This window comes from Telopea speciosissima, chromosome 10, assembly GCF_018873765.1.
Source record: "Telopea speciosissima isolate NSW1024214 ecotype Mountain lineage chromosome 10, Tspe_v1, whole genome shotgun sequence".
NCBI classification, from domain to species: domain Eukaryota; kingdom Viridiplantae; phylum Streptophyta; class Magnoliopsida; order Proteales; family Proteaceae; genus Telopea; species Telopea speciosissima.
Window position 1 is genome coordinate 1,566,354 of NC_057925.1, and position 24,694 is coordinate 1,591,047.

At 39.5% G+C, this 24,694-nt stretch overlaps 3 protein-coding genes across 4 annotated transcripts; 2 read left to right on the forward strand and 1 right to left on the reverse strand.

The window, feature by feature from the left end:
* The first annotated feature begins 5,438 nt into the window (after positions 1 to 5,438).
* On the forward strand, positions 5,439 to 13,561 carry LOC122641445 (pheophytinase, chloroplastic). Of its 2 annotated transcripts, none has more exons than XM_043834680.1 (8): positions 5,439 to 5,743; positions 6,320 to 6,412; positions 8,923 to 9,134; positions 11,253 to 11,397; positions 11,481 to 11,553; positions 12,755 to 12,901; positions 12,993 to 13,118; positions 13,235 to 13,561. In XM_043834680.1, the coding sequence occupies exons 1-8, from the start codon at positions 5,466 to 5,468 to the stop codon at positions 13,325 to 13,327; spliced, it is 1,167 nt and encodes a 388-aa protein (XP_043690615.1). In that variant the 5' UTR covers positions 5,439 to 5,465; the 3' UTR covers positions 13,328 to 13,561. The 2 variants fall into 2 exon arrangements, with proteins under 2 accessions (XP_043690615.1, XP_043690616.1); XM_043834681.1 differs by having other exon boundaries at positions 5,605 to 5,743; positions 6,320 to 6,464.
* Positions 13,562 to 16,144: 2,583 nt separating this feature from the next.
* Positions 16,145 to 18,259, forward strand: LOC122641443. Its single transcript, XM_043834678.1, has 2 exons — positions 16,145 to 16,333; positions 16,447 to 18,259. Exons 1-2 carry the CDS (start codon positions 16,219 to 16,221, stop codon positions 18,006 to 18,008), a joined length of 1,677 nt encoding a protein of 558 aa, XP_043690613.1. The 5' UTR covers positions 16,145 to 16,218; the 3' UTR covers positions 18,009 to 18,259.
* A 995-nt stretch (positions 18,260 to 19,254) lies between these two features.
* On the reverse strand, positions 19,255 to 23,538 carry LOC122641444 (protein ANTAGONIST OF LIKE HETEROCHROMATIN PROTEIN 1). The gene is made up of 3 exons (XM_043834679.1): positions 23,285 to 23,538; positions 21,752 to 22,221; positions 19,255 to 20,343 (listed from the first exon to the last, which is right to left on the reverse strand). Exons 2-3 carry the CDS (start codon positions 21,897 to 21,899, stop codon positions 19,295 to 19,297), a joined length of 1,197 nt encoding a protein of 398 aa, XP_043690614.1. The 5' UTR covers positions 21,900 to 22,221; positions 23,285 to 23,538; the 3' UTR covers positions 19,255 to 19,294.
* Between the last annotated feature and the right edge of the window lie 1,156 nt (positions 23,539 to 24,694).

Genomic DNA, 24,694 nt, shown 5'->3' on the forward strand with positions numbered 1-24,694 from the left:
CCTTTCTTTTTGTTGTGAAGAAAATGAAAGATTTCATGAGCTGGGAAGACATTGTCTGAGATGAGTCGATTTGGTACGAAGGCGGATTGGTATGGGGAGATGAGCATATCCAAGGCAGCTTTGAGGCGTTCAACAATCAGCTTTGTTATGACCTTGTAAGCAACACCACAGGGGCTGATTGGCCTAAAGTCTTCAATAGAATCAGGGCACTGCTTTTTGGGGATCAGACAGACAAAAGTATGATTCATAGCCTGAGGGATGGAGGCAGTCTGGAAGAAGTGGAGAACCGTAGCGTACAAATCATGGATAATTAGCTCCCAATATTTTTGAAAAAAACGCAGGGGGGAGACCATTTGGTCCCGGTGCTTTCAAAGGGCTCATGGCAAAAAGGGCTTCTCGGACTTCATTAAGATCAGGGTGCTTACAGAGGTGATCATTCAGGTCCGGGGGAACACCTTCGTGAATACAGTCAAGAACTTGTGACAGGGAATGTTCATCTATAGCTTCGGATTGGTAAAGCCCTGAGAAGTAGCTAAGAATTTTGTCTTCTATTTCCACCCCTGAAGTTGTCCAAGAGCCTGATGGCCGCTTGAGACGAGAAATTTTGTTGTAATGCCTTCACTGTATAGTAGAAGCATGGAAAATTTTTGTGTTAAGATCCCCATGTTGAAGCCAGTCGATCCGAGATTTTTAGCTCCACATGGTTTCCTCTCTGGCCAATTCTTCTGCCAAAAGCTTAGAGACACTATCTTGACGATTCTGTGAGTAAGGAGATAAAGGGAGACTATGCAAATAATCAAGCTCAGTAGTGAGAGAAGCTATATTAGAGTGTACCTGGCCAAAGACTTCATGGTTCCATCACCTAAATATTTTCTTACAATTTTGTTGCTTGTTGAGGAGGTTTTGAGGAGGAGATCCAGAGGAGTCAATAGCCCAAACCTTCTCAGCCTTTTATTCTTTACACTGGGGTTGCCTAAACCACATGACTTCGAACCTGAACGGTCTCTTTCCTCTTGGTTAGTGGCCTTCAGTGTCCAAATAATAGGGAAGTGATCGGAGCCCACTGTGCTTCAGACAGTAACTGTAGCAGCCACATACTTGGCCCTCCAGGTTGGACTAGCAAAAGCTCTATCCAATTTGATTCTAATAGCCGCTGCCCCTCTCCGTTTGTTCCACCAAGTGAAAATAGGCCCCTTAGATTCCAGCTCCATGAGAGAGCAATCATTAGTCATGTCTCTGAATTGTTGCATATCCCGGCTTCCATTTTTATTTCCTCCTTCTTTCTCGCGCCAAGAGAGAAAGGAGTTAAAATCACCTATACACAGCCAATCGTCCCTACCAGAGTGTGCTATATGTCTGAGCTTATCCCAAGTGATGTGACGGTATTGCATAACCGGATCTCCGTAGACTCCTGTGAAGTAGAAAGCATCTCCCACAGTGGAAGAAATCTTGCAATCCAAAATCCGATTATCCCCTGATAAAATGGAGACCTGAATATGGTTATTCCATATAAGGCCTATGCCCCCTGAGCTTCCAGTAGCATCAATAGAGTAACATTCATCCATGCCCAGTCTCCTTTTGACCATCTCAAGTCTACCCATGATGCACTTGGTTTCAAGCAGAAGGATTATATTTGGTCGAATCTTCTTGGAGAGATCTTTGAGAGCTCGAATTGTCAAGGTGCTCCCCAGACCTTGACAATTCCAGCTAATGATTTTCATTGTGACCCGTGGAGCTGATTGGCAGCCTCCGTGGGGGTAAAGGATAAAAAATGCTCCATGGGTTGGATAGTTGGGTCATATTGCGAAGGATCTGCAGTTTTGGATTTCCTTGCTCTCTCTTGTTTTGAGACCCCTGAGTGTGTAGGAATGGAGAGGGGGGAGGCCTGGCTCTTTGTTGGTTTTTTCAATATGGGTGAAGTAGAGGAGGACCTGGCTTTAGTTGATGGTGGTTCGCCAATGGGGCTCAGAAATGTTGGGTCGGGGTTCAGAGATATGGGAATCATAGGTGGAGGGGTGATGGGTTAGAGATTGAGGTGGGAGCCACATGGTATGGTCCCATTAGGGGAGAGTTGGTTGGCTGGTTGTGAAGGATAAGTGGTGTGGGGGGAGTAGTGAGGTGGGGAAGGGTATGTTCGTCTCCTCAGTCGAGACCAGAGACAGGTGGTGGGGGGTATTTGGGTAATTTATGAGGGATTAATGTGGTAAAGAAGATATTTGATTTATAATTTGGACACCTGTCAATTGTGGGAGTAGAGAGAGGATAGCCTGGGTTAGCTTGGGCTGGCTGAAAAGCTGTTGATGAAGGTGGGGTATGTTGGGAGTTGATGGGTTTTGGGGGTTGAGGATGGGAATCTAGGGGGGGCAGGGTGTAACGATTTTGGGGAAAGGCTGGGGTCATTTGCTGTTGTGAGGCAAGATCTCTTGGGATTGCGATCTGACTCGTAGTGCCAGGTGTACTATCGTGGCTGAGGGGGTGGTGCGTTCTGACATTCCTCTATGAGCCGTCAGACGCGTGACCAGAGCAGCTGTCCACCGTCTGAGATGTATCGTGAAACGATAGTAGGGCTTCAGGCATCTTCTCCGACGTTGGGGTCTGTGTTGTGGCAGTGGGTGTCTTACTGCGTTTTGAAGAAGGTGGAGTCCTCCAGGAGTAGGGTTAGGGCATGTTCGATCAGATGAGGGGCTGGGATTGATCCACAGACATCAATATAGAGAGAAGTAACTTGGCCTGCTAGCGTGGAGGAGCCAGCCGATGTTCTAGTTGTAGGCCGACGCCGGGCAAGCTCCAACTCATAGAGGGTAGAGCATCGTTTGTCCTCATGGCCGATGATACCACAATGGTAGCAATAGATTGGCAGTCTTTCATACTTGACATGGATAATTACTTTGCTGCCATTCTGCCGCTTGAGATTGAAAGTTCTTCGCAGAGGTTGGTGGATGTCCACAGTTATTCTAGCTCTGATGCACTGTAGAGGTTCTCCCAAGTATCTTCCATTGATAATTATGACGTGAGTTGGATTGCCTACTTTTGTCGCAAGACGGAAGCCCAGTTCCAGATCAAGTAGTTCGGACGACACACCATGAAGTTGGACCCATAAGTCCGTCATATGGAAACCCCAGACACGTTTCTCGTTCCATCGTTCAAGTGTAATGAGGTTCCCTGACACCGTCCAGGGACTTTCTTCCAGGACATTTGCCAGATCAAGATTGTGACGGAAATGGAACAAGTATTGATTAGGAGCGTAAGGAGAGGAAACAACTCCATACCTAGTATGCCACGCTGGGATGAGGGCATCATTAATGGCTTGCTTCCGATACTGCTTACCGTCCAGGATGAGTCCTATAAGGGTATTCAACCAATCTGTAGAGAGTCGGTCCTCTGTTTCTTCATCCACCATGAAGTCGTCATCCTCAGACTCATCAAGGTACTCTTCAGGGGAGGGGGTATCAGTTGGGGATTGTGATTGAAATGGGGTATTTGTAAGAGATAGGACATTAGGGTTGAGGGGGATAGCAGGGCCAGTGGTGGAGGGGTAAACAGTGTTGTGGTTAGGAGGAGGAGGGCAGGGGTTAGATTGGTTGAGCATGGTAGAAGCTAGGAGGTGGGCATGTTATCGGTAGTTGCGGAGGAGAGGGGGGTCGGAGGAGAAATAGGTTGTTTTAGGTCACGCATGGAGCGGAGGGATGGACACGCATAGAGCGGAGAAGGGAAAGGTAATGTAAATATTGGCAAGAGATGTGAGCATGTCTGAAGGATAAAGTTTACATTCTCAAAAGATCTTAAAATCCCTTCTACCAAACAAAAAAAGAAGATCTAAAGCTCCCACCGACCCAAGGCATGTATTTTGGTATCATATACAGGTAGAGGCAAGGCAAAACTCATGCAATGTAAGAAGTAAGAAGATGAGGCAAATGCTGAGAAAAGGGTGTAAAATGGTTGGTTTGGTTCGATTTTGATTGGTCTAAAATGGTTTTTATATGTACCAATCCAAACCAAAGTCGATTAGTCAAGTTTCATTGATTTTGGTTTCAAACAAATTTAATTTTGAATTTTATCGAGTTTGGCTCAACGGGCTCTAATCAATTAATTCGTTATCGAATTGTTATACGGATTTGATTTTTTAACTATTTTTGATCGATTCAGTCTTCGACTACACCGATTTCTAAAAAAAACCAAACGAAACCATACAGTTAGGTGTTTAGTTTGGACTAATTTTTGCAGGGTTTGGCTTCGGTTCAATTTTTTTTTTAATTATCAAATCTCATTTGGTCTAATTGTTTTGGGTTGGAATTTTGACATTCCTGGCTGAGGGTGTCAAATTGGAACCCGAACCAAACTGAATAATTAGAGCTGAACCGAATCAAATAGAATTTGGTTAAAATACAAAACTGAGGAACAGAACCGAGGTAGGACTTAGTTACTTTCCGGATCCAACATAAGAACCGACAGTTAAAACCGAAACCAACCTGAATTTGGGTACCGATATATTATAATATATTAATAAAGTATTATACCCTTACCAAAAAAAAAAGAGTATAATACTACTATGTAATAGTATATTAATACACTATAATACTAATATATTATAATATACTAATATACTATAATACTAAGATATTATCATACACTATACAAGCATCTGAGCCAATGGCGGAGCACGCCTAGGTATCTACCATACCTACCAAGGGGGCAGAGGTGTCATGTGCCCTGTGAGAGGGCGTAGGAAACACCACCAAGTAAAGATCTTTTTCCCTATATTATATAATAGTATAAACTGTGTATGAATTGAACCATAACTATACTAGTTCGGTATGAGTACTGATATTTTAGAATTGAAGCAGGACTTGGTTTGGATCACTCCCAGGAACCGAACCGAATACCCGGTTCAGGACCGATTTACACCCTTGACCCTGGCCAATGTGAAAGATGAAAAATTTAATCCTCCCTAGTCGATGCTAGGGAGATCACCACTTGATTTTATCCCATGGTGGATGCAGCGAGTGTTGAAGCCAAATCATACACATTTATATAATTTGAGAGAAAATGTTCCGATCTAATGATCACTTTCGTGTAAGAGATTCTCAATTAGTGGTTTTTAAATAGATTCACTTTAGCAACAAAAAAAAAAGAAAAAAAAAGAAAAAAAAGAGAGAAAGATTTTAGAATAGTGGTAAGTCTGCCACGTATATGGAAGAGCAGAGACCACCTTCTTCTTGTTCATAACGGCCCCACCTTCAAACATTCCACCCTTGAATCGCTTGAGCTTCTAATTTTGTTACTTTCTGAAGCTCTAATTTCTATAAAAAAGAAAAAAGCTTTCAATTCGATCGCTGGGAGTTGTTTACAGCTCTGCTCAATAATCCGATATTCTGTTTCAAAAAAGCAAAGAAAAAATCTTGAACCTCTCCCTGTGTGTGTGTATGTGTGTGCCACACTCAGTCCCTCTCCGTGGGTTCCGAGGGATGGCAAGCACTAGCTCTTCATTCACCTTGACCAATTTCGTTCTTCCTGTTTTCAGTTCACGAGGAAGAAAAAAGATTGCATCATGCAACCCTATGAGAAAATGCCATCTCCCCAAAATCCCAATTTCTGTCCCCATTTCTTCATATTCTCGATTAGATTCAAATGGGTATCGTTTGGCCTCCTGTTTGAATGCTTCTTTGGTCGACCCAGCTGAAGATAAGAGTTCCCCCAATATGGATTCGCTGACTAAGAGCCCCCAACATGAAGTTCTGAGCAGGTAATCCTTCTGGTTTTGAAAATTGGAAATAACACAAATTGAAGGGGTTTAGTTTTGTGACTGGGTTTTTATTATTCTCTCTGCATCAAAGACTAATCTTTGTCATATCCAATGATTGCATTATATTGTGAGTTGAATTTGTATCTGTGCTGCTGCTATGGTGAAGTGGAGTAATCCATCAAACATTCTTTTGGAATTTGGAGATTAATTGAAGCACTTCTCTCTCTCTCTCTCTCTTATCCCCTACTTATTTTAGAATATTCTTATACAAGAAAGCATGAATTTTAGAATATAGATCCTATACCTTAAAAACCTTCATTATCTGGAGCTAATCACTGCATGGCCATATCCAAGTTAAGCTCTTTAATTGTTACTTCCTTTTTCCTTGTGGTTTGGGTTTAATGCTAATTCATTTTTAGCGATCAAGTCATAGTGTGTCATTTCAACAGTTATAGTCAAGATTCTTATGGTGATGAAATTAATAACTTATTTAGAATGCTCTTTTGTTAGTATTTACCAAAAAAAAAAAAAAACTTATTCTTCCTCAACTCTTTTTTGTTGTCTATGCTCTTGCAGCACATGGAACTGGCGGGGATATTCTATTCGGTATCAATATTCGGGGAACAGTGGCCCTGCACTAGTTTTAGTTCATGGGTTTGGGGCAAACAGGTCTACCTCGTACACATTTTCCTTCCCATTACCTGGCATCTAATTCTCATAGGTATTAAATACACATATTGCTTGCTATGAAAATGTTCTCCATTCATTTTGTCTAGTTCATTATGTCTTTCAACTTTATCGGTACCTATTGCATTCTTTGTGCGAATGAACTATAATAATTTGATATCTTTCCTTGGAAGATTCAACATTAGATAGAATCTTTGTGAATTTTATTGCTGGTTGTCAATTCAGGAGGCTGAGTTTCTTAATCCACATGGTCCTGATGTTCCTTCCATTCATCTTTTGGAATGGTGATGGTGGGGCTAGCCACTTATAAGTCTAAGAACTGTATCCGATGAGAATTCGACTTAAAATGACCGATTAGGAGATTCTTCATAAATCTAAAGATGTATTTCAATGTCTCTTTTTGTGGGTTTCCTCACTAATAGATATATAGGTCCATAGAACTAACCATGTGGGGATAGAAAAGGGGAAACCAAGGGGGAATGAACTTCCTTAGTGACGATACTAAACTGCCTTCATTGTGAAAAAAAAAAAAAAACTATTACCGTAATCTTCACTGCATTACTGCCTTGAGTATACCTCATGGTCTGTGAATTTAGTACAAACATTTGGTTTGTAAGTGAGCTTGTATTTACAAATGAACCGTTTACTATATCAAACAGACATCCTGTAAACTAGAATTCCTGCATTTTAAAAAAAAATTAATTGTTGTGCATTTGCTTATTATAAGTGACTTATGTCCTGAACCCAATATAGAGGAATGTGGAATTTGGTTTTATGAAAATGCACCACTAGCAACCTCCAGCTATTGCTTAGGTATCTTGGAAAACTCAAACTGCAGCAACAAAGTGGCCACCGAAAGCAGGTCCTATGTGTGTCAGCTTGAGAATGCACAAATGTAGGGTCGTTGTAAGTATGGATCATTTAAGTGTGTCCTATGAACATATCATGGGAACTTGGATAGGGTATGGCTTGAGTACAGAATTTTTTATTTAACAGTTAAGTGTTGGCCCTGGTATGGCTACTCTTTTGAAGTCTCCAGGTGACATAGCCTAACAAGTGAAGCATATTTTAAATTGTTGAAACAATAAAGTATCCAAAAAGTTAACAGTTAAATGTATTTCTTTATAGCCTTGGACATTTTTGGAAATTTAGCTTACAACCAACATGTGGCAGGGTTAGTCTGGCAATGGTTGATGCAGTTGCCTTAGCCTGGCTGGACCGACATGATCCACTTTGGAAACCCAAACCAAAGGCTGGTCCTAAACCTGTTTTCTGGTCTGGCAAGGGCTGGTAGTTTAGTTTAGGATGCAATATTTGTTGTAGTTTATTTTATTTCATGGGTAGATTACATAGGAGCTTCTTAGGTAGTTTCCTTTTGGAGTTATTTCTATTTTAGTTAGGTTTCTATTCCTTTGCAAAGCTATTTTCTATTTATTCATTGTAATCGTAGGAGAGCAACAGATTTGAGGATTTGATTAATGAAGTTTATTTGTGAAGCTCAGTGTGTGTGAGCGTGAGTTCCCTCTCCCCTTTCCCCTCCTTTCTTCTAATTCTTCTATTGTTCTCTCTGTGAAGCCCACCATAGCAGATCACCCCCCTGGGTCTGCATTAATGGTTTGGTTTCATAATACAGATTCAATTGAAAAAAATATGGGAGCTCATCAGCTTGGTAGAATTTTACGTTTAATGTAATTTTGGAAAAAGTCATTATCAATATTGTATCCATATGTTTGTGTGTGTGTGTGATTGTTTACTCTTTGAATAATATTCCTCACATATTTCATACACTATATTTTTGAGAAAGGAAATGCATTATACATGTACCAGTCAGATACTTAAAAGCTTCACACATACTTCTTTTTGGTTTTCCCATATATTATATAATGATGATTATTGCCTTTTGATAGTAGTAGTTACTCTTCTATTGTTACTGAGAAAAAAACAAAACTGGATTAAAATCTGTTGTACCCGTATCCTTCAAAACCCATGGAGTTACGCATAATAAAAATTAATTGCATGAGTAAACAGTTGATCTGTATCTTAAATGGTTTCTACAAAGAAAAAGAAAACGGATGTGGGGGTTGGTTTGTTGCATCTCTTAGATTGTAAATAAAGTAACACATTTTAAAAATAAAGGCTATAAATAGTAGGTATAAATTTCAATTTCTAAAATATTAAACATGCATGATGATCAGTTTTACGTGGGCTTTAACATGGGGGTCTGAATCTGAAGTGTGTCCAAGAGTCACTGACATGGCAAGTGGAATAAAAATGAATTCAAAGACGTCTATATGTATATATTATGCCATTTATTACTTGTAAGGTCAGTTATTTAATTCATTACGTACACATCTTGATGATGAAGGAAATATTTGTTTTAAGGATGTACTTGCTTGATCTTTTTATTTGTTTCTAACTTTTGTTCATTTTTTTTAGTTTTCCTTTTGGCTCTTCTAAACTCTGTTGTGATTCATTGTTGTCCTTCTGAACAGTGACCATTGGAGGAAAAACATTCCAGTTCTTGCAAGATCGCATAGGGTATATTCAATTGATCTTATTGGTTATGGTTATTCTGACAAACCAAATCCACGTGAGTTTGGGGTCAACCCCTTTTACACATTTGAGACATGGGCCAATCAGATAAATGAGTTTTGCATTGATGTGGTTAAAGACGAAGCATTCTTCATATGTAATTCGATTGGAGGTGACCACTTTCTCTGAGTTTTTGTTTCATTTGAGCATTGTTCTATCATTATTGGACTTTGATTGCTTCTGAAAAAAATCTTGTATGGTTTTTGACATTGTAAAGCTCTCCCTTTTTTTTTTTTTGGTTTTACTTCTCATTCCACAGAATTTAGGCCTTCCTTTACTACATTGATGATGAGCTCATTTCTAGATTCTAGGAGTACGGGTCATTATACTGGAATTTTTATCATATTGCAGGAAACATGTTGATTTTAATGCAATTAGAGAAACTTCATACATAATTGCCCATAATACGGGATATATTTGTATTCACGGCCCCCAGTGGGTTTGATAAGAAATAGTTTTTCTTTTTGGCTCTAACTTTCGGTTTTAGATGGCTCTGACTTTCATCTTTTTTGTGTGGAAAGATGAATGTAATGAAGGCCATTACTCCCTGTGTGTATGTCTAACCTCTGCGGCTACGTTGTTTTAAGGCTTATAGTTTCTACAGGTTTATGCATGCCTTCTTTTCCTACCTTTAGTTTCTTCTTGAGATTTGGGTTTTCTTTTCATCTTCTTTTATTCATTCCATTCTATTTCTCCTGTCTCTATTTTTATTTGTCCTTCCTCAGATGCTATTTGTTTTCTTTTTGATGCACAATAATGCCATTATGCGTAATTTCAACTACAACTCAAGGGGATTCTTTTTTATGTACTCTAATTAGTGTAGGAAGTGCAGAGCTAAAATTAACAGTTTTCCCCTTAGAATTTTTAACCTCTCCTGAAATTCCAGGCTGTGGTGTCTACCGTCTAAAGAGCAAACTAAAGGCTGTGTCTGGTCGGATGTAAGGTTTTGTAAATTAATGCAAAGTTGAAACAAAAATGAAATGTAAGTTTGCAACTGATACCAACAATAATTGTTTAACTAAACCAAAAACTTACTATGGCAACCGAAGTTTTCAACTAATTTACTTAGGTTTTTATAGAAAATAGGACAAAGGAAATATTTTACTTCATTCTTCAACTACCATCTAAATGTTATTATTTTCTATTATGTCGTTGCCATTTTCTGCTTAAAATATTTTACGTTGCTACATTTTATATTCGAACGATACGAACCTAAAGAAAATTTATGTATCTAACGTCTGGAGCAACAACATTAGCAAAAGGATGCAACAGTCAGAGATTCTAAATTGTAAAAGCATCTGAGAACCGGTCCACGGAGAGCTTAGATTTTGACAAAGTCATCCAATCGGTCCTCCTGAGATTTAGCAGCCAATCAATTATCCAATCTCATGGCCAGGGTTTGTAAAAATGGAAACTGTTGTGCTAACTAATGTCGCAATGTCCTGGACACCGTGCCAACTGTTTCAGGGTCAGTGACATCATAATGAGATTAGTAATGACTTAAAATAATGAAGATGGGCAGCTTGAGTAGTTAGAAGTCTCAGAACACAGACGGATAGAGAGTTTGAAGTTGGATTCAGGTGATCTCTTCTCCAATTGTAGAGTATCTCTGATCTGGTGGACCTTAATTTTAAGTCATGTTCTTAAACCGTTGGGTTGTCAAAAACTTGTGTTGTCTGTACTGAAAAAAGATTCTGCTTTCAGAAATAGGCTGCTCCAACTGTTATACCAGCTATTCCAGCCACAGAAGACCCTCCTGCATGCTGCTCTGGAACTCCTTAAAAAACACTGCTTGTGAAAATCCCTCTTTGCTTCAATAAATAGGTTATACTTCACCTCTCTTGGTGTCCCTTTGCCTACTTCTCTGAGTTAGAAAGATGATCCAAAACTCGTAAGATGTTCTTTTTAATTCTATTGTGAGTCCCATTTTACTCTGGAATAATTTTCACTTGCATCAATATGTAATGATCAGTTTTTTTGCTAAATCTTGGACCCAAAATTTTGGTTTTCTATTTTTTTTTGGGTCAATTGTCGATTCGTTCTTGATGATGCTTTGGTCTAGTAAGCAGTCATTAGTCCAGTTATCATAATCCTGTTAGAATGAAGCAATAAGAATACTTGTCATCGTCTGCCACAAGTTTTGGATGATTTAGACTTTTTCTTTCAAACTGTTGTGGAAAATGAGGAAAATTGATTGAGATTTATCCATGATGTTGTGGTCTCTATGCAGGAGTTGTTGGCCTTCAGGCAGCAGTTATGGAGCCTCAGATCTGCAAGGGCATTGTCCTTCTAAATATATCCTTACGTATGCTTCATATCAAGAAGCAGCCTTGGTATGGTAGACCTGTTATCAGATCATTTCAGAATTTTCTAAGGTGACATTGTTTTAATGGTTTCTCTTTGTCTGCTAGTTGCTATTCTGTAAGTTAAATTGTAAATAGTGATTCTATTTTGGCAGAAATACTGCTCTGGGAAAATTCTTCTACAAAACTGTTGCCTCTCCACAAGCAGTGAAAAGTATCCTTTGCCAGGTACTCTATCAAAGCACAAATGCTTCTCTGCAAGACAAAAGAGATTGCAGGTTAAAAATCTGAAGTAATGGTCAATTTAACCACCGCTATGGTTTATAATAATCCGTGTATTCTGTGTGCTTTATGGGCTACTGTACTAATTAATAAATAAAATCACCAAATGGTATATTATTTGATGCCCAGGAACAATGTTATGGGCCAAGATGTGTTTGAAACCATAGTTTCCATGTCTGATGAAGTTCCTTTAAGAAAACTGAACTCAAAGGAAGCAAACCCAGGGGGTGTGGTTAATGACTCCTCTAATGACTGCTGGTTTTCCCTTTTGTGGGGTGCCTCATGGTTTTAACTCTTGAATGTAGACACCCTTAGTTGTTTGATGAAAGATTGAATGGTGGGTACCTTTTCGTGAGTAACACATCGGAGTGGCAACCAAAACCCTAAGAGAGCTCCATTCTGATACCATATCATGGTTTTGGTAAAGCTTTCTTGCTCTGGTGTCAATGTGGTGTAGGCTTGTGTAGTGTACCCTCCCAGTTAGCTGGATTCAAGATGTACTATATTTTGGCCTCTGTTCTCCAAGTGTAGGATTCTAGTTGGTGGTGACATAAAATGTCCTTAGTGAACCATGCCCTTCGGATATAAAATGTAGATCTCTAATTATGATGCAATATGGTAGTTTGATGAGAAGCTATGATCCATTTTTTCTTAAATTTCTCAACCTAAAAAGGTCCGTAGTTGGCTATGCTCAGGTTATATGAAGCCTTTTTCTAATGAAACCCACCCAAAAATAAAATACATATAAAAGGGAAAAGGGGGGATTCCTGGATGAGAAGAGGGCTACCAATGAAAAATTACAATTGATGAGGGAAAAAAGTTTAGTAAGAGAATTACACAATTTTGAATGAGGTACAGTGTGAAAATTTATGTTAGGAATTGTGTGGTTTGTATTCGAAGTTAGGAGAGAGTATACATAAAAAAATTGAGAGTCAGCTGAAGCTGTAATAGTCACAGTAGGAACTGAAATCTCAAGAACATTGTTATTTAGAGAAAACTCCAGTTGAAGAGGAAACTAGGAGCAGCCTGACTACCACACAAGTAAATCAAACAAAATTGTTATCTGCAAAATATATAAACCACATAGGATTGATTCACTTTATGTCGTACACATCTTTGCTGACTGGTTCTGATGGATTGTCCCCAGTGTTACCATGACACCACTCAGGTGACTGACGAGCTAGTTCAGAAGATTCTTTTGCCTGGACTTGAGCCTGGAGCTGCAGATGTTTTTCTTGAATTCATTTGCTACTCAGGGGGTCCTCTACCTGAGGAACTATTACCTCAAGTAAAGGTCAGACCATCAGCCCAATCTTTAATTAATTTTCTTTTTAATTCATCTCTCTCTCTCTCTCTCATTTTTTTTTCTGCAAACTTTTTTGCAGTGCCCTGTTCTGGTAGCATGGGGGGATAAGGATCCCTGGGAACCCATTGAACTTGGAAGAGCCTATGGAAATTTCAGCTCAGTAGAAGACTTCATTGTCCTCCCTGATGTTGGACACTGCCCTCAGGTCTCTCTCTCTCTCCATATTCATACTGTAGTTTTTCGTGATATTTTATGAAAATTATTTCTACGGTGTTGATTAGCTTCTAATAGAACTCAATTGTTCTGTTGCTGATGATGAAGGATGAAGCACCTCATCTTGTAAATTCACTTGTGGAGTCGTTCGTGGCACGCCATGCTTCAGCCAAAACTCGTGCTTCTCTGGAAACTGTTTAATCCGTTGAGTCATTTTGTTGATGTTCATTACTTCTCATCAATCCACGTATTCAATGTAAAAGGAAGATATGTACTCGTGCATTACAGAAAAATTGAGTATCAATTCTTTGAAAGCTTAGGGTCATAGATGTATTTAGCACACCAATTTTTCTGTTAACAAAATATCTTGTTTTCTAGTGGTTAACAATTTGTGCTGCTAGATGCTGTCTTCCTTTATAGTGAGATTTGCTCTTCCTATATTATGACTTCATCTCCACTGCCCATGGTATCACAACTATCCTTCTGTATACAAAATATAAGTTGGAGAACAGTAGGTGTTTTTGGTTATATGTAGAGTAGTGGTGAGAATCTGGTCAGCTTTGTGTTCCTCCATGGTCTAGGTTATGTATACAAGTAGCAAGCCTTCCACCATTTGAAACTTGATTTCCTCTGTAACTGTACAATTTCTGAGGCCACTTATAAAGAAATACTCGTTTTCATTCCAGATGAAGGTCATAATAAGATTTTCCCAATGGGAATCCATTCTTCATTCATTACTTCTACAAAGCTTTCAATTCAAATTTTCAAACTTCAGAATCACTTCAAGGTAGTTCCTTCAGACCATCAAAACATAGCAGGCATAATTCGATGTACCGATGCAATTCTGTTTTAAAGTTCGGGGTAGAGCTACAGAATTGCTTTCGATGCCAAGAGTTCCTCTTCGAATATCCGTTCTTTTTTCTATTATACATATGCCCCTCCCCAGACCCTGTTAGTAGCGGGAGCCTTATGCACTGGTTATGCTCTTTATTCTAACTTGCAATACTTGACGTCCAACCAAATGGAGCCTTCAGGTTTGCAGGAAATGAAACCATTTCAATTATATATTCATGTACCCATTTTATGAGTGAAGAACCGAAATGAGTCCATTTCTAATGATTGGTTTTCTTGGATTCATGGGTTTAAAAGCTTTCCAATAGATCCAACAAGAATAGCTCATCTGGTTCAGATATAAGACACTCCTTTTGCCTAAATAGGGAGAGAGAAGGCAAAGAGAATCATCAAACACCAATTTAGTTTGGATTTTGGATAGAGAAACATAGGCAAAATCTGCATTAGGCTTGAATGCTTGCACAAAATAGGATTCCTAGCTTGTTACAGACATCCAAGTAGCTTCACAGCACTCCTCTTCTTATGTTTTCATCCACTTGGTTCTATTGATTTTGTTTCCCTGTTGGAGCGACTTAGTCCGACTGAGTAAAAAGAGCGTTCCAGTGCACAAGGCTCCCACTACCATGCAGGGTCTGGGAGGGGCAAATATACGTAGCCTTACCCCCGGCTAGACTACCCCCTGCTTCGTAGGGGAAGCTATTTCCAAGTTTTAAACCCGCAACCAATAAGTTGCAATAGTGCAACTCAATTGTTGCGCCAAGTCAGACTTGGTCTGACTGAGTGTTAACAATTCACCAGTTGTGTTTCTTCTCTCAAGTCTTATCCTAAACGAATGTTCCTTCGATCACAATTGGCTTTGTTTGGTTGCAACGTTTGAGTTTGTGTCTTTCTCTCTTTATTTCTCAAAAATTTTCTTTTCTTGTTTTTTCATTTCTTGCCAACCAAACATACCTCTTTTTTATTTTTCCCGTCTTTTCCCTACAATGCACATGGAAAATGCATGGTGAAGACTCTGAAATGTCTAAGTAATCTAGGAAAGAGGAACCCAAAAACAAGAGTTGCAACTTTTAGTTTCGTCTCTGCAGGAATAAAGAATTTCGTTTTCTAACGCGTAAACTAGTACAGCTCAGAGAATTTCCTTTTTCCACACTTTTCTTAAGATGCTCGTGGAAAATGCATGGTTAAGGTTCTCTCTCTCTCTCTCATTTTTCTTCTTGCTGAGTTGTTTCTGTCAGAGCCGTTTTAAAGTTAAAAAGTTTAAACAAAGCCCACAAGGGACCATCTGATACATCTTTAATATTTTTCTTGCGACTGCTGCCCTCTTTGGCTTTATCCTCAGCTACCCTTGGTAGCCAAGATTACAAGGATGCAGTCGGTCAGACCGGTTTGGTTCGGTTTGATTGGTTGGATTGGCTGTGTTGATTTAAAATTAAAGTTTAAGATTTTGGTTTCAATTGGATTTTCAACCCTGGTTGAAACTGAAAAATACCTCCAAAATGATCAAAATAACACTGAACTATGGCACCAGAATATTATCGAAATATTTCACACCAGTAGGCGCAACTGGACCAACCAGCTAGAAAACCGCCCGGTGCTAGGCCTAGACCGATTAAGAACCGGCTATTCTCGGTGTTTGGTTATCGCTCGACTAGCACCTAATTGAGGCCAGCCGGCACTATTATCTAATTGTTTATACCCCAATTAGCCCGTTTATAGTACGATTCGCTCAATTAACCCAATGAACATAAGCCCAATTATTGGTCAGTAACCGGCCGATTGAATAAAAAACTAGTCCATGTCTGGCTTACAAGCGTCAATTATCAAAACAGTTCAGGGCATTAAATTGGTGGGGACCGATTAATTAGGCTCGAATGAAACCAACCGGGCCGACCGATTGACACCGGATTTACAGATTTTCTTCAAAGATTTATGGTTATAAATGGTTCTATCTTAGATTGAAGGGGAATACTTATCAGATTAGGATGTAAAGGCATTCCATCTTTCTCATAATGGGAAACTAAAGAAGAAGGATTCCCTCTACCTCAACTTAGTTTGAAAGAGAAGCAGTAGTAGTAGGCTTGAAAGCTTTGCACCTAATAAAATTGCGTGCACGACACAGCCATTGCTTTCCTTTGCTATCTATTTTTCCATGCTTGAAAGCTTTAACTGAATAGAACATGCTTCACAACTCTCTCTCTCCTTATTTAATTGTTCACTTAGTCTACTATTGATCTCCCACCATGGGGAATTGTCTTCCTCTGCCTTCTTCTTCTTCTGATCTTTCCATTAAGAGAAAGGCTTTAGCTATTACAACAATGTTCAATCTACCATCTCCATTGCCATCTTGGCCACCAGGTGATTTTCTTTCTTTCTCCTGGAAGAAATAATCAATAAGTACTCAATTTAGTATTGCTTTAAAATGGTTTTTCAGTTTCATTGAGTGTTGTAGTTTTGATTTTGTGTTACAGGTAAGGGATTTGCTAGTGGAAGCATAAATCTAGGAGGGCTAGAAGTGTGTCAAGTCTCAACCTTCACCAAGGTTTGGGCCACCCTTGAGGGAGGACCGGACAACCTCGGCGCCACCTTTTTTGAACCTTCCTCGATACCGGCCGGCTTCTTTATGCTTGGCTGCTATAGCCAACCCAATAACAAGCCTCTTTTTGGGTGGGTTCTTGCCGGAAAAGACGACGGCAAGAATGCCTTAAAGATGCCGGTGGATTATACTCTTGTTTGGAGCAGTGAGTCTCTGAAAATTAAGCAAGATGGAAATGGCTATATTTGGTTACCAACCCCACCTGATGGTTATAGAGCCTTGGGTCATGTTCTCACAAGTTCACCGGAGAAGCCACCCCTCGACAAAATCCGATGTGTCCATTCCGACCTTACCGATCAATGCGAGGTCGACACGTTGATTTGGGGAGCAGATAAGGAGAGCAGCTCAAATGGATTGCAGATTGATGTCTATGGTTTAAGACCCACTACTATAGGGACCCAAACTCAAGCTGTCCATACAGGGACCTTTATAGCTCAAGTTGGAGACGTGGCTTCTTCTTTACCTGTGGCTTGTTTAAGAAATAGTGGTTCTAATTTGTCAGCAATGCCTAATCTGAAACAAATTGAGGCTCTAGTACAAGCATATTCTCCATGGATCTACTTCCATCCTGATGAGCCATATCTCCCTTCTTCAGTGAGCTGGTTCTTCAATAATGGAGCTTTGTTGTACAAGAAAGGTGAAGAATCAAAGCCTGCTTTGATTGATTCAAATGGGTCTAACCTTCCCCAAGGTGGTTCCAATGATGGAACCTATTGGTTGGATCTTCCTGTAGATGGAGGAGCTAAAGAGAAGGTGATGAAAGGAGATTTACAAAGCAGTCAGGTTTACTTGCATGTAAAGCCAATGTTTGGTGCCACATTCACTGATATAGCTATATGGGTTTTCTACCCATTTAATGGAGCTGCAAAGGCTAAGGTAGGACTGATTAATATTTCATTAGGTAAGATAGGGGAACATGTTGGAGATTGGGAACATGTTACACTCAGGATTAGTAATTTCACTGGTGAGCTTTCGAGAGTCTATTTCGCAGAACACAGCAAAGGAACATGGTTGGATGCCTCCCAAGTAGAGTTTGAAGGTGGGAATAAGGTTGTAACTTATTCATCCTTGCATGGCCATGCATTCTATTCGAAAGCCGGACTAGTTCTTCAAGGGAACACTAAACTTGGAATTGGAATAAGGAATGACACCGCCAAGAGCAAAACCGTCATGGATACAGGAGTGAGGTCTGCTATTGTCTCGGCCGAGTATTTGGGTACTGTTGTCGAACCCCCATGGCTGAACTATGCTAGGGAATGGGGTCCCAAGATTAGCTACAACATAGCTGATGAGTTAAAGAAGGTGGAGAAATTTCTACCTGGTAAACTGAAGACTGCATTTGAGAATGTCATTCTGAGTCTCCCAGATGAAGTGCTAGGGGAAGAAGGACCTACTGGCCCTAAGATGAAGAATAGTTGGAATGGAGATGAAGCTTGATTTTCAGCTTCCTTGAACCTTAGTTATTGTTCATGTAGTTGTACCATACCTTGGCTGATGAACTTTGTCTGGATTTGTAGCTTTTTTGTTTTGGGAGATCTTATGTACTTTCTACTAGAAAAGAAAAAGCATATATAGTTGTACTATCTAACAAATGGTCCTTAAATGTGATGACAGTGACATTGAGGTATCTACAGTTGCAATTCTGCAAGTCATTACTTAACAAGGCGAAATTCTTATGAGGGCTGAAACCTCTCTCTCTACAATATTCCAATCATCACAAATAAATTCCTTGAAAACATCAGAATATAAGTCAGCAACTCTAAATGTACCAGTCCTCTGGAAAATTTTAGGGGGGGGGGGGGGGTGGGAATCCTATCCAAGCTGATTGATCTTCAATTCTCATTTCGATCACGCTTCGAAACAATGGAACACATATCTATGCTAATTGATAAAATATATACAGAAGAATTTTCTAAAAAATCGACAAAAAAACTAATTTTTCTTTCTCATGGACAATTGTCACGAGCAAGTTCTTATTTTCTCAATCATGTTCATGGTTCCAAAAATCGTAATTTAACTGAGAGAATTGGTATATTTGAATCAGAATCCATGAGCCTGAGTTCAGCCAACTCTCAACATGGAAAACTGAAAATCCTTCCCTGTTTCATATTTAGGCTATATTTCATTTCATTTGGCCCCCCAAACCACATCAAATCAAGGAAACTCAAAGATCAAGCCTAGACTAGTTTCTTGAGCTAAAAAGTTCAAAATATGGAAAACTAAGGAGATCTACATCCTTCCCCTGCCCCATTCTCTAGGTGGAGTGGCCAAAATATCTAGAGTGAAATTCGACTGGAATCCATAGAGGGCAATCCCAACACCGAGTCCAAGTTCTAAATCCTTCATGCTTTACTGAATGCATCACATTAGCACTACAAATACATGTTCTGTTGGAAACACCATTGTGAAATGAAGAGCAGATGGGGCATCCTATATGTCAACCATCTAATTGTGTAGGTATATATTAGATTTTCCTGATGGAGAAAGGCAGATAAAGTTTCTACCTGTTATTTGCACCAAGTACAGTGTTTGTTATGATCAGAATAGTAAATTGACTACAGGGTTCAAAGCAGCATACTACACTTCGACTCATCCCTCAATAGTCTTCAACAAAGGAACTTTTTATACTGCCCAAACAGTGGCTGAAATCCAGAACAGGGCAGGACCAGCAGAAACAATCATATTTGCGCCACGAGAAACATACTAAATCAATTTGAGGAATGCTACTTTTTGCAATTCTGCAAATGTTTTGTTAGGTTTGTTCTCATAATTTTACCCTGCGGGTCAACTTGTTGACAGGTTTCCTCTCCATAACCGAAGTCATGGTGATCAAATAAAGGCACATCTGATTGTAGTATATCCCCACGGTCAATAATAATATTGTGGAGCAAACAGCATACCAAGATAATACTGGGCAATTTGCACTTGTCAGGTCTCCACATAATCTTGTGAAGGATTCTCCAAGCACCCTTCAACTGTGAGAAAGCCTTCGCTGCTAGTAACATTGCCGCCTTATGTTGTTCATTGAAATCACCCATGGAACTTGTGAGGTCATTACTCCCATACGGAGTGATGAGCCAGGAAAGAAGTGGGTACGCAGCCCCACCTACTATGAATTCTCTGATTTCAGCTCCATTGGATAACATTTTCACCTGTCCATTAAGACGCTGCTGATTCTCGCAGAGTTTGAAGAACCCAGAACACTTTAAGAGCCGCGAGAATGTCATGCCCCCAGGCCAACCAGTCACAATATCAAGGAATCTCATCTCTTCATCTACAATGCCCTGCAGGAACATGCTGTAGTTGTTTGCACGATCGGACCAGTCACTTGAGGTCTCAACAGCTGGTAGGGTCATGACGATGTGGGTAGCATCGATAGCTCCACAGCAGTTTGGCAATCCAAAAGCTGATTCAAACTTGGATTTGATTTCCTCTATTCGATCAGGGCTGGGCCACTTGAGATGGTGCTTGGCCCGTTCCTCCATGGCCTCTATGAATCTCCAAGTTACCTGAGATACTGTGGATTGCCCAACCCCAAAGGCCCACCCTACTGATACTTGGGACTCTCCAGAAGCCAACCTTCTCAGGGCAATTCCAACTTGCTTTTCAACGCTTAGAAGCCTTCCCTCAATGTTGATAAGACCTGATGGAGGCCTTGACACAAGATCTTGATGGACAAGGTAACAGATATAGTCGAATGTCTTCCTTGATACCCTGAAGAAATATTTGAATGCTTCTCCCTCATCACTGGGAACAGTTGAACCTGCAATTTCTGATGAATGGAGGAGAAGAAATCAAACATTGTCTTTGACCAAAGGCTTGAGCAAACGACAACTGAAAAGATAATTTAACATGCAGGAATAAAATAGGAAACAATAAACATATTGGTGCATCCAGATGTCTCAGTATTTGTTGTTCAGTTGTTTCTCTGTACATCTCCAGAACATAGGCTAAGCAATCATAAAGCATGATTACTAAGAAAAAGAATGTCACTTATGAGTCAAATTAGCTCAAAGATTTTAAGGCTGAGTGTAAGTTCTATCCTAGAGATATCTAAGACTCAGATGACAGTGCACTCAACACCATTTTGATAGTCCTACGTGGCATTGGAACTCAAAAGATAAAAAATGATTTCACCTACAAAACTAAGATGTCCTATTGTCAATTTGCTAACCAAGCTTGTTTCCTTGACCCAGCCTGAGCACACAGGTGATTTAATGCTCAACCTCAAGGGGATTGGAACAAGACAAAAAATAGTTCAATTCAGGTTTTCTCCAGAACCGCCGTCCAAAGGTTCTTTTCCAGGCTCGAGAATCGGGTTCATTTCTTCTTCTTCTAAGGTCCAACATATAGAGATATCATGTCTTGCATAACAGTATAAAGGAAATGACTAAGTGCATATCCAAAATGTTTTGGTGATTTCCCTCAAGAGAATCAATTTCCTACCTTCCAGACATGGCTAGTTCTGTCAGGTGGAAGGAAATAATGAAGATTTCTTTCCTTTTGGATCTCCTACATTTCTGCACAATATTAATAAAACCAATACACTCACAGGGAGACTCAAAATTGGAAACCAATGCTTTTTCTCTCTCCACTGCATTAGACCTTGTTGCCATGGACTTCCAATTTCTAGAACTTTTGATATGAACAACCTTAATGACAGAAACCTGCGCAAAACTTGAGTAAAGCAACCAACGAACAAATAATGGTTCTTCTACCTAGTGGATACCAATTTTTCGAATCACTGGAATCAGTATAACCAATTCTTTAAGCTACCAACCACATGGAATTCAGTAGCTTAACACACAGATATAGAACTTTTGGACTTCTATTAACTCACAGTTATGATAAACAACAGCTCCCAAGCAGTGTATTTGACAGTAGACTTTCTCAAGAGATGGAAAAATTCTCTGTAACGTAATATGGGGTAGCTGGGTAATGGGTTTGGCCAAAAGGACCTCCAAGGACCAAGGATAAAGATTGTCATCAAATAGATATTGAATAAAATGTGTGTGTGTGTAGAGAGAGAGAGAGAGAGAGATGAAAAGGAAACATACTGTATACATGTTGTATATTATATAAACTAAAATGAAGAGCCAAAATGATACAATTATCTTTCACTTATTCATTAATTTATCTTGAAATTATGAAGAAGAGAAGTATGGAGATGAAAGAAATACCTGCACTTGAGTTTTTATGCCAGAAACTCTCCCACCAGTCAGATTCAATGGCTTTGGGCTCTAGAGGAACTACATTTATGCTTTTGCATTTCTTCGAAGTTAGCGATTTCTTTTTGGTTTTCTTTGATTTCTTTGGAGGAGCCATCATCGGTGAGAGAATTACACAATCTGCTGTCCGTTTTCCCTACAGATACATATTCCCGTTGAAACTAACTCAGCTGTTAAAGGCCAATGCGTCTAATAGACTACTTCTATTCTCTTTGTCAGAAACCCTTCCCACCTAAGCAACAGACTGGCATGGCATATGAGTTGTCCTTCTTTTTTTCCCTCATGCAAGTCAAGGCCCTTTATTATTTTAGTCTCAACTCTCAACAATGACTGTGCTGATACACATTGAGGTGGTATATATGTTAAGAAACTCCAATGCGTCTCAATTCCAGTATTCAAAACCACGTGAGGCAGTGAGAGTCCTGAAAAAATTTGTAGAGATTACCAACTGAATGTAAGAATCCAGATGGATTACATGACATCCATGCTCTGGATCATCATGGAATAAATTTACAATAATTACCAAATACCAGTCAAAAAACCATTGCTGATGCCCGGGGTCTGTTCAGCAAACTGCAAGAAAAAATTGTAGATTGATTTAAATGAAAAAGGATGAAATATTTTTTTCTATCATGTCCCTTGATGTTCAAAGGAATAATCACATCTTGCCCTAATACTGGGTGAAGATACATTGTTCTTCAAAAGAAAATAAAATGCATAAATAGATGAAATGAGAGTAAAAAGATTGTAAGCCAGTGCAAGTTCTGCCTTTTCATGGTCCTGGGACTCATGAGGAGATGAGTGCAATTGGTCCTAACCTTCACCATTTCACACGAAGTAGCTACTCTCAGTGTTAAAACCATGTCTTCAAACCAGCAGACCAAGCTTTTACCATCACACCAAGCAATGGCCCATAAATAGATGAAACATGAATATGAACTAAACTTGAAGATGAGTACATTCCTTCTTAAAAAATACAGTTTCCCCAAATTTCTTAACCCTTGACTATTGGTTTCAAAGATTATAGTATTCAAATACAGATCGAGTAGGAATTAATAAGCCACAAATACAAATCAGTAAGCATGTAGTGCAATAATATACTATATGACCCAGAGCACTAGACGCCCAAAACCAATATATTAGCTCGTCATTCTATTGATATTTCTAAAGATTAACCAATTTCATATACAACATTTGCAGTGTTCATGTATTGACAGAGGAAAAAAATAAAAAAATAAAAAAGCGAAAAAGAATTCACTCGGGGTTCAGAATCTGTTTTACCTCTAACTGCTTCCATTAATCATCGAATGGTGAGATTCCATGGATAATTTTCCAGAGGTTCCGCTACCTAATCACATTGGGGATACATGAGCAAATAACGGGCAATAGTAGATAAAGAACAGAGAATGCAAAAACACAAGGAGAAGAGAGGGGAAAAGAAAACTATTTGATGAGAATCAAACAACAGAATGAATCAATATTAACCTGTCAATCTATCTCGTCTCCTCTGCTACTAAAGAGTACAGAGAAGGGTTTTGAAAGGAGACCGAAAGGGTTTATTGGTTTATCCTTGACGGTGGATGATCGACGAATCATCAAATCATCGAAAAAATGAACCTTGGATCGGTCGGAAGACTCAGAACCAGATGGGCTAGTACCCAGTACCTAGCAGAGTTCGTAGAAGCAGAAAAATTGAGAAGAGAACCCCTTCTTATGTATCGTTGTGTAACAACTCGTCCTCGCCATGAAAGGATATAAAGCGAGGTGTGGGAAAGTGGGAGTTTTCCGTGATACACTGCTAGTAAGTGCAGGAGCGAAGACAGCACTGGAAGACTAGTCAGTGATGGGTCCCACATCAATTGATGAAAAAGATCCCAATCCAATGGTGTTGGATAAGGAATTATAGCTGCTATGATATATCCGGATCTACTCCAATAACTGTCCTCCTCAGAATAGATTAAAAAAAAAACCTGGAATGGCATAAACTCTTCTCTTCTATCTTTCTCTCGTTCTTTTCTTCACAGATTTTCCTCCTAATCTTCCCTGTGATTCTACCCAAAAAAGAATATTTCTTCCCTGTGATTCAGAATCGGGCTTTAAAGCTTTTATCTAAACCCTAGTCTGATTGTTCAATCGACTGAATTTGATTACAAAAAGCTTGATTTTCGTCTGCAATAATCAAAATTTGATCTTTCGAAACGCAGCCAGAAGGGCATGGCTAGACCGCTGAGTAGCACTAGGGTATTGGATTCTTCCAGCGCCACCGCAACTACTACCATTACCATAGAAGAACCCTCTCCTTCAGATTCATCTCAGCGACCACAACAGCAAATCTTAGTTCTTCGCCTCTCCCGGCGACCGGCGACGAAGAAGAAGAAGAAGGTTACATGGAAGGAGGGTACCGTCGATAATGAATTCCTCAATAGGAAAAGCTCCAAAAAGTGTTGCATCTTCCACAAGGAAAAGTCTTTCGACGACGACGATAGTGACGAGGACAACAGTAATGACCGATCGAAGGAGGCAGATGATGCACACCATGCCAACGGACACGGAGGAGGCTGTTGTTCTCACGATGACGAGGCCAGCACGAGCGGCGGGCATTGATACGTCACATTATAATCATCCGGCATAGTAAGCTCAATAACTTGTTTTCTTATTAGACATAATTTCTGTTTCTAAAGAAATACTGTTGTGAGATGTTGATTTTGATCAGAATTCCCTCAATCTTATTGTAATGAGTTGTGATTTCTGGAGATGTAATGTCCAATCTATGTGTTGTTTGTGATGTCTTTGAATGAAAAAAGTAAAGCCGAATATGAACACTCTTGTCAGTTTTGTGGATTTTCCCTGCACAGTAACTATGTTTTAACCATTTTTTATTTTTGTGGAGATGGA

Bases quoted from the DNA above. Each gene is read 5' to 3' on its own strand.
- LOC122641445 (XM_043834680.1), top strand. From the start codon at position 5,466: ATGGCAAGCACTAGCTCTTCATTCACCTTGACCAATTTCGTTCTTCCT. The intron at 11,554-12,754 runs GTACTCTATCAA...GATTGTCCCCAG, and splicing joins TGAAAAGTATCCTTTGCCAG to TGTTACCATGACACCACTCA. The intron at 12,902-12,992 runs GTCAGACCATCA...ACTTTTTTGCAG, and splicing joins AACTATTACCTCAAGTAAAG to TGCCCTGTTCTGGTAGCATG.
- LOC122641443 (XM_043834678.1), top strand. From the start codon at position 16,219: ATGGGGAATTGTCTTCCTCTGCCTTCTTCTTCTTCTGATCTTTCCATT. The intron at 16,334-16,446 runs GTGATTTTCTTT...TTTGTGTTACAG, and splicing joins ATTGCCATCTTGGCCACCAG to GTAAGGGATTTGCTAGTGGA.
- LOC122641444 (XM_043834679.1), bottom strand. From the start codon at position 21,899: ATGATGGCTCCTCCAAAGAAATCAAAGAAAACCAAAAAGAAATCGCTA. The intron at 20,344-21,751 runs GTATTTCTTTCA...TCCATTCATCAG, and splicing joins GCATAAAAACTCAAGTGCAG to AAATTGCAGGTTCAACTGTT.